Source organism: Sinohyriopsis cumingii, chromosome 15 (assembly GCF_028554795.1).
Source record: "Sinohyriopsis cumingii isolate HCF-2022 chromosome 15, ASM2855479v2, whole genome shotgun sequence".
In the NCBI taxonomy this organism is placed as follows: Eukaryota; Metazoa; Mollusca; class Bivalvia; order Unionida; family Unionidae; genus Sinohyriopsis; species Sinohyriopsis cumingii.
Genome location: NC_142975.1, coordinates 101,754,198 through 101,775,145, shown reverse-complemented (window position 1 = coordinate 101,775,145; position 20,948 = coordinate 101,754,198). Strand labels below are relative to the sequence as shown.

General features: G+C 34.5%; 1 protein-coding gene across 1 annotated transcript in view; it reads right to left on the bottom strand.

Moving 5' to 3' along the window:
* Positions 1-15,993: 15,993 nt before the first annotated feature.
* Positions 15,994-20,948, bottom strand: part of LOC149782390 (uncharacterized) — a 73,895-nt gene continuing 68,940 nt past the window's right edge. Inside the window, exons 2-3 of the mRNA XM_089935126.1 lie at positions 19,918-20,271; positions 15,994-16,034 (exon numbers count right to left, since the gene is read on the bottom strand). Of these exons, the coding sequence (XP_089791252.1) occupies positions 15,994-16,034; positions 19,918-20,271 (395 nt within the window). The remainder of the gene's footprint in view (positions 16,035-19,917; positions 20,272-20,948) is intronic.

Genomic DNA, 20,948 nt, shown 5'->3' with positions numbered 1-20,948 from the left:
TATTGTCGCCGTTGATATCAGTGTGGTCGAAGATGCATTACGCGCTGACAAATCTCCATGGGTGTTTGGATACGCCATGACGATCCACTCGTCTCAGGGATTAACTATTTCTGACACACGAGTCTGGATTGTAGACGATCGCATCGAGTGGTCAAATTTAGTTTATTTAGCGGTATCGAGGGTCAGAAAAATATCTCAATTACGTAGAATTATAATTCCTGAAATCGTTGATAAATTTAACATCATCGATGATGATATAATAAGAAAAAAATTAATCGGATACAAACAATCTGATAAAAAAGATAAACGTGACTTGATCTTGATGTTGAATTTATTATTGAGTTTAAACAGCAGCAGAATAATCATTGCGCCAGTTGTAATTGTATAATGTTGTGGAGGTATTCGAGTAATGATTCAAGACAATTTACCGTAGATAGAAAAGATAATAGTCGCGGTCATACACGAGAAAATACCATGTTGACCTGTCTTCAGTGTAATCGACGTCGGGTGTGGCACTAGTGTGCTAGTTAAGAAATCGCGGTGGTAGTTGTGTATCCGCGGGGATTATTTGTAGTTGTTCACGTACAAATCCACGTTGAGGAGCAGCCGAATCTAATCTGTAAATTGCAGGTCTACCTGAGGATCTTGTCACGGTGGATATTTTGTGTGTGGTAACACTCCAAATAGGATCAGTCGCTCTCGCTTTACCACCTTCAAGTTCACCAGGCTCATATAAATATCTAACTGTAACATCACCCAATATTTTCTGTTTTTCAACATCTTTTCGTTGTGTTGGTATATTTTTTTTCGTAATTGCATTAATGGGTTTCATGTTGGTTGTTCGTGTAATCTCATTATTTAATGCAGCTATCACGCTTGGTAATCTTGCAACCCACTCGCGAGGTCTTTTATCCTGAATAAATTCCCTCGCGTATTGATATTCAAATAACCGCTCAGCGAGTGTTCGATTAAATCGCTCAACAATTGCCTGATCACGATGAATTGCAGTATGACCTTGTCGTATTTTGTTATTATGTTGTTTCATCAACGATGATACTGGACCAAGAAATTCCTTACCAGGATCAACCTGTAGTAGCTGTGGCCATCGTAATGGTCCTCGTTGATAAATTCGTTCAAACGCATCGGCTACTTCAGATGATATTTTCGCTGATAGCGGCTCTACTTCTTTATATCTACTTGCAACATCAACTACGGTTAACGCGTATTTGTATGTTTTTCTACGCACAGTATCATGCGGTAAAAACAGAATATCAGCTTGATGAACTTCATTAGGAACACTGACATCGAAATACGCGTACTGAATTCGTTTCGGTGGTGGTGGATAAATTTGCCATATTGCTTGTTTGGATAACCACGTTTTAGCAGTAGAATGTTTAATCGCTGCTGCATCAGCAAGTTTACCAATTACTGCTTTGCCTCTCCAGTATCCTCTTGGTGAATAATAAATCGATTCCATTATTAATTACCAGCCCCAAGCGCTAATTTACCTTTCATCGCGGATCTTACTAACCAATTAGCTAATGATTCTCTAATATTTTTATTTTTTATGGAATTTAACGCGTGAATTAATTCCACATCTGCAATATGTCTATCTTGTAGATTTTGACTTTTATAAGCTACATCATGAGCGTGACAAGCTCGATCAATAGCGTTTATTGATTCTTCGCCTGGTTTTGGTTGATCTTGATTATCGAGCCTGATATCAAGTCTGGTACCAGGACCGCAATAATTATATCCTGGTAGATGTTTTTCTCCGCTGTATTTAGTCCATGGAGCACCTGGAAAGTTTGACATCATTTTAGCAATATCACCACCGCGCTTATTAAGTAAAAACGAAAATTTCTTTCTACCGCATACAGAACATTTTCCACCATACGCTATCTTTTTTATTTTTTGTTGTAACCGTAGCTAAATCAGTAGTTGGAGTTTTAACTCTACAGCGTAAGCAATATAAATTCATGACATAATATATATGGATATAATTGATTTCTCAGCAACAAGAAAACGAGAGCCAGTTAAACATCACCCTGCGTTACCAAATTCCATCAGAATGATTATCATAGGACCATCTGGATTGGGTAAGACGCAGTTATTACTTAATCTGATAATGAGATGGTTGAAATGGGATAAATTGTATTTAGTAGCACCATTCGCTGATGATCAACGATGTTATGATGTACTTAAAGATTTCAATGAAAACGCGCGATTACTGGATGAAGGTAATGATGTTATAGAGTTTATAACCGATATTGATGAAGCACCATCCGTAGATTCCATAGACGGATTTATTAATAATTTAGTTGTATACGACGATGTGATGCTAGATAAACAATCAAATCCAGCCAGAATATTTTCCCGAGGTAGACATAAAAATACAGACGTGATCTATGTTACTCAACGATATAGACAAATTCCGAAGGTGATTAGAGACAACTGCAACATTTTAGTTGTGTTTAATGGCGTAGACACACACACACTTAGAAATATTCATCAAACTTGGTGTGGTGGTGACATGGATATAATTAAATTCAAAAATTTCTTCTCACGAGCGCAAGCTACTCCGCACGGATTTATAACAATAAATCTACATGATCCAAGAACAAGATATCGTGTGGGTCTTGATAAAATATTTGGATAAATTAATAAATTTAATTAAAAAGATATCATTCATATAATGAACAACTGTGCGTGGCTGCGTCAAGGAACTACTAACAAATGTGATAAAAAATGTCGTGGAGAATATTGCAGAAAACATAATTATCTTATAAAGAAAAATCCTCATGCTGGTCCACGAAGTTGTGTTGGATGTAACAACGGCGTTAGAGGATTATATCAGATTTGCAAAAATTGCGGTGGAGATAGATACAGAAGTTTGATGATATATTATAAACACAGAAAGAACATAAATCCAAAAATAGAAAAACCACCATCAGAACTTGAATATTACTTGAAACATAGAACAAATAAAGATGAAACAGATGAGGAGAACGCGTTAAGAAATATTCATCAAACTTGGTATGGTGGTAAATTTACATAAATTAATAGCAGCAGAGAGGGTTCGTCTACAATTCTGTTTGGGACAAACAATAATCGTAGACGTGGTATTGACCTCTATGAAAGGTCACTGTTGTTTTTTGGTCCAAACACAAGGGTGACCACTCCCTTAAGTGGTCTGATCGCCCTCTCTGCTGCTGATCTAAATAAATACAGATTGGCTCAATCTCTACTGAAACATAAAAGGTACAGTACATACATCATGGTTTATGGAAAATCCACATTCCCATGTTGGTCCGTAATCTTTTCACATTGTTTCTGTCATGGATTGAATATATATATATCTATATATATATATATATATATATATATATATATATATATATATATATATATATATATATATATAGAGAGAGAGAGAGAGAGAGAGAGAGAGGTCATCATGAATTGTTCACATTATGGCTCATTGTAAACCATATATATTTGAGAAACTTTGTCAAATACAGTTACAAACATATGATTCGGGGGATTCTGTAGAAAGCTTATTAGCACTGTCTCCCCAAGTGTAATTCATTTTTACATTCTTATTTATTAAATTTATCTCAACACCTATAGCTATGCTCAAGATATTTTGAAATTCACATTTTAAGAACTATTAACTTTTTGGGATTTACCCTAAAATATTACACCAGGAGCTGATTAAAAATTGAAATCTAACAATGGCACGTAGTTAAAAGTTTCAGAATTTGGATAGCAGCAGTTTTCTCAACAACAGAAGAGAACTTGCAAACATGTCAAAATGGTAAACACTTTTTGTAGTACCTTAAACGAAATAAATGTTGTGATATCCATACATTTCTTCAAGTGAATCAAAAAGATAGTGAAAACATGTATCCCTGTTATTTTTTGTCGAGAATAATCTGGTGGTAAATTGTTCCCAACTGTACATTAGAAAACTTTGAACTGATTTACCTGAAATAAACACATAGTCCAGCAAATCAAAGATAAGAATTTGTGTAACTATTCATTGTTTCCATTGCATGTGTTCTTGTACCTTAAAACTGTGTAGTATATTAAAAGTCGAGACAACAACAGTCCTCAAGAATATGAAGGGGTTAATCTTTGTTTAGAAGTCCATAGGTTGGCACTAACAATTGCCAAATGAACAGTCTTGAAGCTTATGCCTCTCAAGCTGGTGACCAGACCTATTAAAAAAAAATAGATAGCCCCCGAATGATGTCATCAGCAGCCATATTGGTTGTTGTTGTAGGGTTTAATGCCATTTTTCAGTACACCATAGGCTATGCATAGCGGCCATTATTAATGGTGGAGGAAGAACCCAGGAAAACTCCGGAAAGAACCACCGACCCACAAGAAGCTACTGGCAAGCTTTCTCATATACCCACATTAGCCAAATCCGAGACTCGAACCCATGCAGACAGAGGTGAGATGGCAGTGATCCGTAACGGAAAGCGCTTTAGACCACTCGGCCACTTGGGGGCCCGCCAGTCATATTGGTGGTATGCTGGCAGATTTACCATTGAGTTTATGTAGTAATTTGAAAGTTGAAATAAATTTATTGAATCTCAAGATACTGTTACAAATATAATTTATAAACATAATGCAAATTAGGCTTTCTGTTAGTATCTGTAATTGTTGTTTATAACTTGATTTTGTTTCAGTAAACAGTGTTCAAAATGGCCAGTTTTGGTGGTCGCATATAGGAAAAACTACCATCGTCCAGGTCAAATGGGCAGAATATCATCTGCTAGTGACCTTATCAGGAAGCATCTATTACACATCTAGTGTTTGAAACGTTATGACTTTATATGGAACGCCGATATTGATAAAAAACTTGACATACATTTGCAGTGGAACATATTTTCAAGCATTTAAAACTGCATCACTAACTGTATGTACTACTTCAGTCATGTTGACAATGTATCTTTCTGTTCTGAACTTAATTCATAACTCAATCTGAGGCAAGACACATCAGCAAAATTATCTTTAAGCACGTTTCCAGCTCCAATAATCTGATATACTTCATAGCTTTGAAAATAAATTGCCGTCATTACTATCATCAGCCAGTATTTGCTGAATTAAATCTTCATAGAATGATGAACTACGCTGGGATTCAGCCATTTGGGGTTTTCTAGGTAGCCCATATTGAAGCATGCATTTGTAAAACTTATATGATGCATGGTTCAAACTACAACCGAATTCTTTGTTCAGGCCCCAATGTGCCAATTAAACTTAGTTCAGTAAAACAGTGTACATGTGTTAATGACATCAAGTGTTGTTGTTGTTGTTGATGGGTTTAACGCCATTTTTCAGCACACGATACATGGCGGCCAGTATTAATGGTGGAGGAAGAACCCGGGAAAACCGTGGAAAGAACCACTGACCCACGAGAAGCTACTGGCAAGCTTTCTCACATACCCACATTGGCTGAATCTAAAACTCAAACCCACTCAGACAGAGGTGAGATGGCAGTGATCTGTAATGGACAACGCTTTAGACCACTCGGACACTCGGGGCCCCGGCATGAAGTGAAGAATGCTCTATACATAATATCTGATTACTTCCTGTGGATTGTGATAATGGTGGAATTGCTAGCACATGACAGAAAAATAAAATCGTACTTCAAACTGTCACACAATGTAAACTAAATGACTCGAAAATAAGATTTTCCATCATACATGGTTCCCACACTTTTTAAAAAATAATTTTCCAGGTCATTTCCAGGATGAAATTAACTTTTTCAAGGTTCAAATATGACCATTACTGAATGGAATTAAAGAACATTTTAGCTTAAAAAACATGCATTTAAAAAAAATCAAAGATGTTTCTATTCTGAGACTGCCAAAACATGTTAGAAAAGATGATTATGCATTAAACCACAAAATGTATCACACGAAACAAGTTCGACTCATTATATTCCTGTAAATCGGCATGAAAAGTCATTTCAATTTACATAATGCAAATTCTAACTTTAGTTTGCAGACCTGCATTATGTTGCTATGAGGAAACAACATAATTAACATGAATTAGTTTTGTTTCCTTTCAAACATTTAATTCTAATCAGATCAGAATAATCAGTTGTACGTCAAGATAACAATCTATATATGCATGTTATACGAAATAAACATTTCCTATCACAGTGAGAAGAAAAACAAACAAAACAACGGAGAGTATTAGAATCTTACTTTTCTACTAAATCATTTTAAACTGTCAGAGAATGAAACACAGTTCAAAAGGATAAAATATACTTTCCCCAGGTATATTTACCCTTGGATGTAAGAAAACTGCAAAATGATGCAAGTCGAACACAAAATGAATTCCATTTTATTGTTCAGTTTGGTTAAGATATTGATTGATGTAGTGGCATTGTGGTCTATATGATATTATAGGAATTCTAATGATCCATTTTGCTTTATGTATTATTAATTACTAATAATATTTATTAACGGACACTCTAAAGATTACATAAGTAATATTCAAACAGATTATTTGAATTTAACTATGTACAACTGATCTTAACATGGTTACTATCCCATATGAACAAATATCCATATATTTGAGAATGTTTGGGATCGAAAGTTCACATTCAGTACATCATATAGGCTGACATAGTACCTATAGTGAATCTGTAAGGCACATATCTGGATGTGTGCACTTAAAATGTCCCAAACTGCTATTTTCATTATGAATATGCCTATGTATCATACCCTATTTCAATTTAGTACTTTGACAGAGTGCTGTATTGTAACATGCTGATATCTGATTCCAATGAATCATTGAGCTTAATATGTAATCAACACTCCTAAAAATACACTAAAAATGTTCAAACAGATAATTTGAATTGTGTTTGCACATTTGATCTTAAAAAGTACATTGTACATGTCCCACATATGCAAATGTCCATCCTTGTGTGCAAGTTTTGGGGATCGGAATTTCACATTTAGTTGATGATATAGGATCTACTGGTACCTATAGTTCGATCAGTGTAGCCACATTTTCCTGTATTGTATTCACTTGCAATATCCAAAATTGTTATTTCCCTCTTGAATAAGATTGCTTTAGTACACTGTCCCTTGGCTTTCTTGTATACCGATATGTACTAATGTTTGCACCAATGATCAAATCTCACCGTCCCAACATTGACTTAAACCCTATGATATATAGTCTACCTAATTAGTTATTCAGCCTGTAAATGGCTCAATATGCTTCTAGAAACCTCATATATTTTTCGGATGAATTTATCACTATTATACATGCCCATTCAGCTTTATATTGCTCAGCGCCACTCTCTTAAGTTTAATATTTTTTGTATGATTGTACCATTCATGTTATTTTGAAATCACCATATCTAACACATTTCAACTTCATTTACCTACATCATTCTGTTCACTAGAATTAAGTGAAACATCCTATCTTTGCAGGTCTAGCCTGGTATCTGGAACAAAGTGTTAGAGTTGGATCAGCCTGGAAGCTCTCCAGTAGTCCGGTGGTGATAGCAAGGTTTCATAAGGACATGTGCAGGGTACTGCCATAAGTGACCAAGATAAGTTCATATCACCACACTGCCAAAATCATTGAACTTTCTTGCTCCACTAGCTCTGGGAAAAAATGCTATCAGTTGTACATACCCAAACTAACATTTGTTTTAAACAGCATTCATTAGTCAACTTTGCTGTCTAAAATTTTTCAGTTTGAATTATAAAACACCAATGAAAATGTAATTTTTCAAAAAATTTAGTATTAAAAATTTTAATGTTTATTTATATTGTTATGAGTTTAGGCTCTTACAAAAAGTAACATGAAAAAAGTTGAAACAACAAGCTTTGTAAAATTTAACAAATAATTTTTTCCCTAGAATATCAAGTAAAAATAAGAAAAAGGAACTTACGACTTTAGAAATCAAATCCAAAAATAATCCAAGAATTAAAAAGTAAAAGTCCTAGTAATAAAAAGTTCTGAATGAATCTTGATGAAATCCAAAATGGAAGACGATGATATCTATTGTAATCTGTGAAGTGCTGCAGTGTCAAGAGTCTCTTGCTGAATCACAGAAAATATTATTCCAGTTTTTAAATTCTGTATAAATTTTGATAAATGTCATTGTCCAAGAATTAATTTAGAGCCCTAGTATTTCCAGGGAAAATAATCACTTGAAATCCAATAATTTGAAGAAAATAAAATCTCAGCCCAAAATGGTCACAACAACACAACTTAACGTGTCAAAAGTTTAAAGCCCACTGACTACTTCTATACATAATATTGGGTATAAGGCTAACTTAAGATGCAAAACAGATTCCCAGATGGGGGTCAAGAGTTCAACCTTCCAGAAGACAATTTAAGTTTGTTACAATAAAATTATCACATAGTCCAGGTATGACCTTGGCCCAACTTAACAAATCTTACTCTGAGAAAGATTATTTTTTTTATAAATTGTTTATCAAAACTGCCACTGATTTTAAAACAAGGTCAGGAACTAGGTCAGCATTAGATACAATGTTACTATTATTAGTTGTTTACGTCAAATTTTAAAAAATTAGTCAGAACTGAACTCTATTCTAGACAATATCAAATACAGTAAATAAATTTACATTACAATAGTATGTAACAGAATTTTAAAAAATTAAAAAAATGAACAAAGAAATAGTTAAATTAAATATACATAACAATATTTCCAATTTAATTTATCAATGTTTTTAAATTTCTTGTATTACAATTTGGTTTTTACTGCATTGAAAAATTCCTATAATTAAGGAAGATATAGCAAATTTAGTTTTGGTTTCTCAAAGGACTTGGACCAAAACTTACACCCTGTGGAACACCAGCACTACACACTTTGTGACAGCTGTCACATGTCTTGTTTGCAAGGAAATTCAAACAGTCTTCTTGTATAAAGTTGAAATAGTTTGTGGTATGCAAAGTTTGCCTAAAAATTTAAAAAATGTGAGAAATGCTCAGCTTTATTTTTTTCATTCCCTTTTAAATTATTTACTTCAATCATTGCTCAGCAATGACATGTATATCTGCTGCATACATGTACCTTGCCTCCACCTGCTGGTTATGCTCTTGAGTCCATTGTGAAGAATAGATATGCCCGGTACGCCCATATTACAATTGGTCTTATTGGTCAGTAATGAGAAGTGAAAGAATATTTATGCAGAGTTAACAAATGATTGTTCTAACTAAATGTGAGCATCTTCTGCAATTCTGCACTATGTGTTAGTTTACAGCTTTTGCTTGAGATTCAGAATCATAATCTTAAGGTTTTCTGAGAACAAACTTGACAATATTTCATAAAGTGTTTTCAGTGACATTAAACTATCTTCTTTGTCAAGTCTATTTGAAATTGTGATAAAATGTGATGACGAAGACAGTAACGTATTTTAGATAGGGGCAAGAAAGAGATTTTTTTCTTGAATTTTTTCCCCCCCAAGCTAATTGAAGCAACAGTGGCAGAAACTAAAGGATATGCAGCAAGATGTATGGACAAAACCCCCAATTCACTCTGGCAACCCATGACAACAGAGGAAATGCTGGTCTTTCTAGGCATTCATTTCATCATGTCAGTTGTGGCACTTCTAACCAGTACTAACTTGGTGATCTACAAGGTCTTTCCAGATACAAGAAGTCCCACATTTATGACCAGAGTACATTTTGAAACGTTTTCCAAGTATATGCATGTAAATAACACCAGAAAAAGTCCACCAAGATGCCAGCCTGGACATGACAAGTTGTGTGTGACCTAAGACCATACAGTTATTGAAGAAGTTTGTTACATATTACAAAGGTAATAAAGAGCAGAATGGATGAAGAGATGATTGCTTATAATGGTGGTTTATCCTTCAAGCAATATTCGCCAGCAAGTCTAAATGAGCAGACACACACAACGGTTATGTGCATGAGTTCCAGGTGTATAGAGGAAGAGAAGGCCAGGCTAGATGAATGCTAGAAGAGGGCCTTGATGTCTGTGTTGATACAGATCTTACTGAGAAAATGTGTGAAATCAAGCCAAGCACTAGTTAAGTCACTAAGAAGAGAACAAATTTATTGCCTTGGTAATTAAAGCAAGTGCTGTATATGAAATTTGTCAATGTTTTATGTTTGTATTCTGGTCCTAATCAACATAGACTTTGCCCATTTCTTCCAAGATTTTCAGCAGAGACAGATTAGTAAATAAATGTAATTTGTCATACTGTCAATTGTAATTGTGACAAAAGAATACATACATTACACTTTTTCGCTTAAGCTTATACGTCTCTAGGAGTTACATGTACTTGTAGATAGTTTTTAGCATAATCAAAATTAATGACATGTTGGCTAATAGTGCTTTTATCTGACATTTATAAGGCATTGTCCAGTTTCCAATATATTTCATGTGCTTTGCAGTGAGTTGTCACACATCAATATTGCTTTCAAAATACAAATTTAAGTTAACTTCTGACTATTTCTGGCCTCATTTCAGGATACGAGAACTGTATCCATTTACATGTAACATTCTTTTATCTTTTTCACTTTATCTCTCCTGCAGATGAGCTGATGTTGTGCAATATTTAATCCATGCCCATAAAGAGATGAAAAATCGATACAAAACAATGCAAGTTTCTTAAATCTTCTGCAGTTGTGAATAATTATTAGTTGTTTGCCTTTTTATTCTTAAAGTTGAGACTTCATATGACACACAGGCGTATGCACTTATTTCTGCCATATTAGATAAATAATGTCGACAACACACACTTGCCTCCTAAAATTAGCACAAATTGACTCACTTTTAAATCTCCCTCCTTATCCCACCCCTTTGCCAATTCCAAACTAATTATTTCATTCTGTCATCATGTTCAGCCATTGATAACATATATCAACACATAAAGGAGACATCCCAGACTAGATTTCATGTATGATTAAAACATTTACTGAAACTTTAATAACCACTACTTAGATTGAATTTGAAAGCTATACTTCTGGTGTTTCTTGCAATGAAATATGTTATATTCAGTTCTGATTGGGTCCTTATTGTTTGTTCAAGTCCAGTGTAACATAATAACCACCAATTAGAACTGTAGGTTATTCACCACATGACACACCATGAAAATTGGATCAAAACTCAATCCAAGTAGATACAAAATAACAAAAACTCTTGGGAACAAGTTTGGAATATTTCCTAATCAACGACTGACAAAGATAACAGAATTAAAAAAAAACAAAACACAGAACTGGCGAGGGAACATATACCGTAGTGCAAGAGTTATATGGTCACCATGTTCATTTCTACAAGGCAAGTTGGTGTTGTCAGTACTTTCCTTCATCACTGACAAAAATGAGTGCTTGTGGCTGTGGCAGTTGTTTTGCATATGCAGTAAATACAATATGATGGATTTGGTTGTTAGGTATGCTACCACACTCAGATTTATTCCAGAGAGAGTTTTCCTTGCACAAGGAACGAGGAAGTTGCACTATTTTCTCACTTTTGAAGAGAAGATCATAATACCTTCCTAAATTAAGTGAAGACACGAAATAAGGTATTTTTAAGCATTCATGCAGTGCAGAACAAAGGGCATGGTGGCCAGGATGGGTCCTGCATCTGATCAAATGGAGCAGCCTGGAAATGGCTGAATGGTTAAATTACAATTACTAACACTATTGTGACTTTTTGGTCTTACATTAAGTAACAGAAAAAGCAAAACCAACAAGTTTAGTAAAATTCAACAAATAATTTATTATCAGTACAAGGGGCCCTGAGTGGCCAAGTGGTCTAAGGCACTCACTGTTAGAAATCATTGCAATCTCACCTTTGTCTGCATGGGTTAGAGTCTCGGATTCGGCTAATGTGGGTTATGTGAAAAAGCTTGCCAGTAACTTCTTGTGGATCAGTGGTTCTTTCTGGGGTTTTCCCGGGTTCTTCCTCCACCATTTATACTGGCCGCCATGTATAGCCTATCTTGTGCTGAAAAATGGCATTAAACCCTACAACAACAACAACAAGAATCCTAGAGTATAAAGTGAAAGTTTAAAAAGAACTCACAGTATTGTGAATCAATCTCAGATAATACTAAAACTTCTGTTACAAGTCCAAAAGTAGAGTGTTCCGAATGAATTCCAGTATATAACTGCTAATGTGCCAATAGTCTTGGTGTATCATAATGATATAATCCAGAAGAACCTTGAATGAATAATCCCAAAATAACGATTTAGTCCAAAATGTCAATAAGCACTTTGTAATTCCAATGAGTAAGTTTGAAAGAAATGATTTCTCTCAAATTATACCTGAACATAAACGTAAATAAATCCAGAGACTGAATTTAAAGTAGGGATGGTTAATTTCTGTTTACTTTATCATTATACAAAACTAAGACATGGTAATATGACTAGGATGTGGATCAAAAGCTTATTTCCAAAACATTGTAAGTCGTAAAAAAGATAAGGGTCTTTATCTTAAATTTCAGAAAACAACACGATATCTGATAGACCATGGTTTTTCTCCAAGTGAAAAAACGATGTCCAGGACTCAACTCCAAGTAAACATACTGTTTACAAATGATCATTATCTTAAGTAATAATCTTGTATCATGAAAACCAGTGATGTGTGTCATAGCAAGACAATCTGTGTTTAGAGAGTTATTAAGAGTCTATGCTCTTAAAATATATAACAGAAAAGAGTGAAAGTCCAGAATAAATCCAAACACTGAAGGTGATGATGTGTCTGTGATAGCTTATAGAGTATTGATGTGTCAACAATCTTTTGTTGAATGACAAGAACATAATTCCAGATAGAATTCATCATAATTTCTAGAGAATGTCTTGATCCAAGAATTTTATCAGAGCACCTTTGTATTTCCAGAAAAAATATTCACTTGAATTCAATAATTTGAAGAAATAAAATTTCCAGCCCAAAAATGAAATACCGTATGCAACATATAATACAATTTTAAAGTACTAGATCTTAAAGCATGACTGAAAAATCCTCTCAGTTACAAGATACTATAGTTCTCTACTTGACCCAGGTCACTGTATTTTCTAGATAAAAAAACAACTATTACCCAATGGAAAAGAACCTTCTAGAATGATCATTATGTTTACAAAATATAAACCATAACCGATTATGTAACCCACACTAAGGAAACTCCAAAACCTAGACCTAGACTTAAATAAATATATTTACTTCTATTAACATCATCCCTTGCTTCAACCAATTAAAGACTGCTATCTGACTCACTTGAGTAGGTGATTGGCTCAGTTTTTATCCTTAAAGACCTTTGTTTTTGATAGCGTAGAAAATCCCTCTAGCCTGCTATTTTTGCTTTAAACCTAAATATTTATAACCAATAATATGTTGAAATGTATTCACTAAAATTTCCAAGATTCATTTTGTGAAATTTTGTGATGATAAAATTACACTCTTGTAAGGCAAGATGAAGGATAAGAACATAGTAAATAATGTGCTATCCCCCTACTGGAACCAGGCATCAAGCCTGTTGTAGCTCATACGTTGCAATTATCAACACACTTTGGTGAATGAACAGCTCATCAGAGAAATATTTTGTACAATGTATGAAAATTTGGGAACCAAGTATTTCTATTTGAAGGAAAAATGGGGAATGAATCTTGGCTTCTTGCAGAATATTTGAGCTGGTTTGCCCTTTGGGTATGGCAAAACAATCGTAACTGAAGGACTGCCAAGTGCATGTGTTATTACTGAGAATAGTTTAAATGCAGTTTTTGAGCAGCCGACTTAGCACTGATGTGTCATTGATAACGCAGTCATAATAGCTCTTGAGAATCATGGAACTGAGGCAGAAGAGTCCTCTGTAAATGTGCGTGGATTAAAACATCAACAGTGGGTTTGAACAACAAAATGTTTAACCAACAGTAGACTCATGTGCTAAGGGTGTCATACCCTCAGTTTATGCACCACCATGAAAAATGTATATGTACATAGACCAAAACCACATATTCCCATGTGTAGAGAAGTGATTCAGTCCAACGTGTGGGTGGTACTAGGCTATTATAGTCTGCATATAAACAGTAAGGTCTGTGGTAATAGTAAACAGATGTCTAATTCTTCAGAAAATGCGCTGCAAGGACATGTATATTTGGGTTGCAAGTACAAAACAAGCATGACTAATAGCAGTTGTTTTTTGGGATAGTGCTGTGTATATATAGTGGAAACTTGTTAACTACTAGTAGTTGTAGTGGCTCACTGCTCTGCCTGGCTTCTGGGGTCACTACTATGGGCCGACTGCCAGAGCCTGATGCTGCTGCAGTCAAATGACATATGTCTTGTTGATACCTTGGGGAAATGGGCCAATTTTGTTAGTTATATTTTACTTAGAAATGACTAATTTATATATTTAAATCATGCATGTATTAAAACTGTAACTGTTGGTTTCTTTTATCCTGTTGGCATTAAAACCCATGAATAGAACACAAATAAAACTATTTTAAACACTAAAAAGTATCTGTCAGTCTTTTATACAAAGTGATGGTCAAATATATACATATAATTTATTTTAAAATGTCTACTAGTCATTGTTTTATACTGCTTCTCATGTTGCTATTCATTGTATTTAAAGATGCAGTTATCCTTTATACAGACGGACATCATATTTTTTAGACATGGACAGACCATTGGTGGCCTAAGTGGTTAGCGCTTCCACCTTGGATACAGGAGATCGCATGTTTCAACCTCGTCCGAGTCATATCAAAGATTTATAAAAATGGTATTAACAGCCACCTTGCTTGGCACTGATCATTAAGAGATTAGTGGTAGGACTGGTTGGCCTAGTTTCAGGATAATGTCACATGTCCGTGGCATGATACCTGGGTGCTAGACGTCACTATAAACTGCATACATTGTAGCGATATGACTGAAGAATTGTTAAAGCTTTTTAAAAATCCTACATGATAGAAAAAATCTGTTTGAATTTGTCCAAAGGATGCCATCTTTATCTGTTATTCAGAGAGGGGAAATAAGCATTTTGCCAGACTTGGCAATACCAGTTTTATGAAAGGGCAATGAATAAGTGACAAAATATATAAAAAGTACAGGCTCGTTCTTTACCTTATAACTCTAGGAAGTCAAAATGACCAAACCAGCAAGAGCATATCTTAAGTAAGGCCAAGGTGTATAATCTCTAACCCAAGTTACAACTATCAGCTATACACAAAATAAAGGGAATTAAAGGTTCTTCTAATTAAGATATACAAGGTCTTTTGTAAATAGATATGATAACCAGTCAGGAAAATCTGGTAAATTATTTTCTTTAAATATCTAACCCTATGTAAAATATTGAAACTGCTGAGTGTCATTTTAATGATTCACATCTAGCACCATTTAAAAAAAAAATAATAGTCTACTATCTTATTCTCTTCATATAATGAATTTATGACACAAGGTTTCATTTTGAAGAAAATGATCTGTTTTCTTCAAGATGTATCATATATATATATATATATATACACACACACACACACACACACATATATATATATATATATATATATATATATATATATATATATATATATAATAAGGAAAGTAAACATAGGTCTATATTGGTCAAATGTAGTCTTATGCTATTCTTACACAGCAGTTGTCTTTTTTTATCAGTCTCAAATTAATCTGTTTGGGGTTAAGAGATAATAATTAAAAAAAAGAAAAAACATTTTATTTCTTTCTTTTTCTTTTTAAAGTACCCAAAAAACTAATTCCTATACAAGCAGATGTAAAAGGTGTGTGTGTGTGTGTGTGTGATTTGGAATTTTAATGCAGCTTTAACAAGCTGATGTAAAATGTGCAAACAAGTATAATGATCACTCCAAAAGCGTAATGATTGGCTCTAAATATGAAATTCTATTCATTACTAAATGATATTTGTACCCAAAAAATGAAACTTGTACCCAAAACATTTTTGCTGATATGAATCATGAATACAGCATCAAAAGGTGATGAAAAAGAGAATAAATTCAAAATTTCAACTTACTAGGTGTTTTTGCTGTAGCTGTAGCTGAAAGAAAAAAGATAATGTTTAAATAAAAAAAAGCCAAAGCTATAATGGTTAACTATACTGCACTGGCAACAGTGCCAATTCACTTTTCTATACACTGGTTATGATAAAAATGGTGGAAACAAGAGCTATGGAGAAGCTTCCTCCATATTAGTCACATAAAAATATATTACTCCTGCTGGTATTACTTGTAGTTTAACTTTAACTTTACTTTCTACAATAATAAATTCCTTATGGCTTGAAACTGAAAACCATTTCACAACCACACATTTGGATTTGCCTAGTAAGCCATGATTTTCTATTTTTGGAAATTATTTTGAGACATGTGGCCAGTTTCAATACTTGCCATGAAAGAACACATAATCATCATAGCATTCTGTGTATTTATTACAATGCAGAGACAGTTACTTGTCATTATGTGTGAAATAACACCTGTAACTGTCATTTACAGTGTATTTGACATTTTGAAGCAAAGTAATTGCCTTTATGGAAATGCTCGATTTAGAGAGGACTTAATTTACTTATATTTTGCATATGTAATGAAGTGAGAAGTACAAGTATAGTACAAACGAAAATGCTTAAACAACAGTTTACTAATAAGTTACATATATGACATTAAAATTTGGTACAAGCTTTTATCATCTGAGTATAAGAGAACTTTAAAAGAAATCACAACTTGCAACCTGATTCAATAAAAGCCATATCAAACTAAAGCACAATCAGGTTTCAATTGAAATGTTTTATAAAAATAAAACTCTCAAAGGGACTGGAGCTATACTGTTATAAAGAATATCTAGGAATTCAAGAGAACACCATCAATTTGTTCTTTTCAGCTGCAGAGTGTTGAAACCATATATTATTGACAAAAGTTTCAAATTAACCAATACAGTAACCATACTTGATGAATGAATGACACCATTAAAGAACTTTTGGTGAAAATCCCATCTATATGGCAAGCCATTCAGGAAAATTAGTGACCAGATTTTCAACATGTTCATCGTGGCAACTGTACACAAGTTCAGGTCAGCACCATTTTCATTCAGGACCAAAAAGATACGATAAATAGTTTTCATGTGAAAATCATGTCAGTTTGACTTTCCATTTAGCAAAAACGAGGTTTTCATGATGGCTGTCATGGTAGCCATAATGTATATGAGATCAGCACCATCTTCACTTATTACCAACTAGACAGCACAAGAAGTCTTCTGGTGAAAACACACTGGTCATGTGATGTCATAAATGAAGAGAAGAGGTAAGATTTTCCAGGTGGCTACTCTACAGACAAAGATTGAATACTGAACTTCCTATCTATAATGAAAAGGGATGTAAATCATATCCATAGCTGCCAACCTTCCAGGCTCACAATTAGTGAAAATAGGGATAAAAAGTCGTGAAGTTGGACATGAATTAGTGAAAAATACCATCACAATAACTCCATCCACTCTGACCGTCAATACTACACTATATCAAGTTCGCAATATAAAACTAAAACACTACATATATGCAGAAATATTTACTGATCAAGACATGATACTGTGGCAGACTTGAACTTCCTCAACTGCTTGATTGTAAATTTGTTATCTAAACAGTTCAGATTTCTTGCCTGCTGGTTGATCTTGGTGACTAAAATTGTTGACAACTTTTCTGCAGCTAAGGAGGCCCTAAAGTCTGTCTTATTTTTCCTCGTTAGAGAAAATACTCTTTCGCTCTCACTCACAGTTGCTGTGAGGAATGCACAGGAGCTGCAGCACTTTTGGTTCTTCCACAGGAAAATTTGGAAGCGATTTTCGAGTCCGGGAACATTTGTCAGAACAAATGTTTAGCATGGTCTCCAGCTGATAAAGGTAGACTGTCTTCGACAAGGAAACTCACAAATAATGCTTCAGCACTGGAAGCCTGCAGGTCTTCCGCCGATGGCTTAAAATATTCCAGAGATTAAATCTGCGAATTCTTAATTTTCCCAACTTCTACATGTTTTTTGCAACTGACGTGCTTCCTCACATCGTCTCTGCGATGGCACACTGAGTGCAAAAAGCATGATGAATATCAATGTTTAATGGCAGAATGCACGGCCAATTTTTGATATATTCCAAATTAAACTTCACTTTTTGAGTAATACATTTATTTTTCTTTGGTGCTGAAGACATTTTCAAAATCTTACATGCGATTCTGAACGGTAACTCAAACCAGTGTTGTTGAGGCATGCGCGGAGCAAAATTCTGGTTAGGCCCCGGTTTCTCTCAAAAGCATTTGTAAAACTACTCTTATACATATAGATCAAAATAGGCTGAAATGCATGCTACCGGGCCAACTGTACTAATCGGCTGTAGATCTACTAATATCGTGACCAGCAGTACCAGACCGTTTCAGCAACTGCAAATATCAGGACTAGCGCTTAACGGGAAATCGGATATTTTATTAAAGATTTAAAATAATTGAGGATTGGAGAATTCGTGAATTTTTGGCTTGCAGCATGAATCCGGGAATCGATGAAAAAATCATGAAATTTATATCAAATTCGTTAGGGTTGGCAGCTATGCATATCTCTTCTCAAATAAAATCCTTTTTCTTCTGAGAGAGTTTTAATTCACAGGAAAATATACGAAAATATACGGGTCACATTAACACAAAAGGTGACTTCCGTTTCTGATGCTATAACAATTTTCCCACCACCGTAACTTATAACCTGCTTCAACAGTGTACCCTAATGACAAAAACTGCTTCACTTTTGAGTTTCACTTAATGACACCTCTGACTTATACTATTAAAATGACTGGAGTATGGTGAATTACTTAACGCCAATTTTCAGCATCAAAAGGTTAAAGATGGTGGCCAGTAAAACCAGTGAAGGAAGAACCCAGGATAACCCCGGGAAGAATCACCAATTCACCTGAAGCTACTGGCAAGCTTTCTCACATACTCACATTGGCTGAGTCAGAGCCTAAAACCTATGTGGACACAAGTGAGACTGCAGTGATCTGAAAAGGCACAGGCTGTGACTAAATCAAGATAAGAAATGTTTGCATATAGATTCACTTGATATTCCTTAGTCTAAACAATACCTATATCTAAAGCAAAACTGAGCAGTCACTGCTGCTGATATGCGCCAGACAGGGAGAAACTGCAGAAGACAGGTGAGCATTGCATGCAATACAATTATGGAGGAAATTTGCTGGGTTGTTGTTGTTGGGTTTAATGCCATTTTTCAGCACATGATAGTCTATGCATGGCGGCCAGTATTAATGGTGGAGGAAGAACCCGGAAAAATCACGGGAAGAACCACCGACCCACGAGAAGCTACTGGCAAGCTTTCTCACATTGGCCGAATCCTAGACTCGAACCCAAGCAGACATTGGTGAGATGGCAGTGATCCGCAACAGAGAGAGCTTTAGTCCACTCGAGGCCCCTGTGGGGGGGGGGGGGGGCGAGGCAGATGCATTATCATGGATGTTCTGAGACTGCTGAGTGAAGGTGAGCTACAGGACTGGTTTGGCTGTAGTTACAAACTTTTTTTAATTAGTAACTGATATTTGATGGCAAAGCTCCATCATTTAAATAAATTTGAAGAAGCTTATGCCTGTATGTAGTCAAATTTCGTCCAGTTCTGGTTTGCTGTGATTAGAAGTACTTTTAAGTTACACCTGTGAACAGATGATACAAAACAAACGATACAACAGATGACAAAAACTATTCCTTCATTGTACACATTATTTTCTTTGCCGTGGAAAGATTTGTGATATTATATATCTTTCTTTATTCATGTCAAAATATATTAGTTTTATGGATAGAAGATGTATGAAAAATCATAGAAACTGCAGTACACCTAGCAAGACAATAAGAAATGACCTTTCACTATTTTAGAATTTAGAAATATTAAACTTACTTGGATAAGTTACTCTAATCACTGTTGAATCCTTTGGTGGATCAGGATCAGCGGTTGTTAATGACACATCACAGTCCCATCTCTCATTATTGTTTGCCTCAGAAATAGTTAAAATTGTTAGATTTACATGTTTTGTACCACAGGTGTGATTGTACAAACTTGTGTTATAACCTATTGCAAAGAGAATTCTACAGGTAGAATTCCTTATTTGTAACCCACCAGTATCAGGAAACAAGTAGAAGTTGAATGTAGAAACACTGAATTCTCCCGAGTATATACATTGCAGCGTTAGTGACTCTCCTGACATGACATTAGCAGTGCCATTATTTGGCAACAAGGTCACATTATTTCCTTCTGAAATGATAAAAAGAGAATGCTTCTTTTAAATAAATAAAACGGTGAAAATAAGTGTGAAATGATTCACTGATACATTGATGCACCAATAAGTTTTCCATTTCAGTACAGCACAAACATCGATACTAAACATAGAAAAGCCATTCAAAATCAATCATATTTACCATATTAAAGTAGTTTAATCTTCAATGGCCATAATTAATTATTAATTACGTACCTGTTTTTCTTTACATGAATGGATATATATTATATTTTTTTCCTGTGGACTATGATAAGTATAATAGGCATAGGTGCATGTAAGTGAAAATAAAATCATTCATCTGTACACATGAAATTCACAATCAAATTCTGTTGAAAGTTTTCTTTTTAATTTTTTAGTAATGTTGGCCATATTTAATGGATGACATACATGATTTTAAAAAAATGAAATACATTGTTTTCAGATTTTCTGTCAAATTCTATCAAAGTCTTTTTTTAAAAAAAGTCAGTTTTATATCTGTTCAGGTTTTAATAACAGCAGCCATATTTCATGCTGAATCTGCATCATTTGTCAGGATACTTTTTGGATGAATTTAATGTAGTTTTGTCAAACATCTTTTGAGAAGAGGCAATTTCAAGGTTTTCTATATTTTAATAACAGTTCCAACATTTAATCTCAAATATATGTATCTACATTA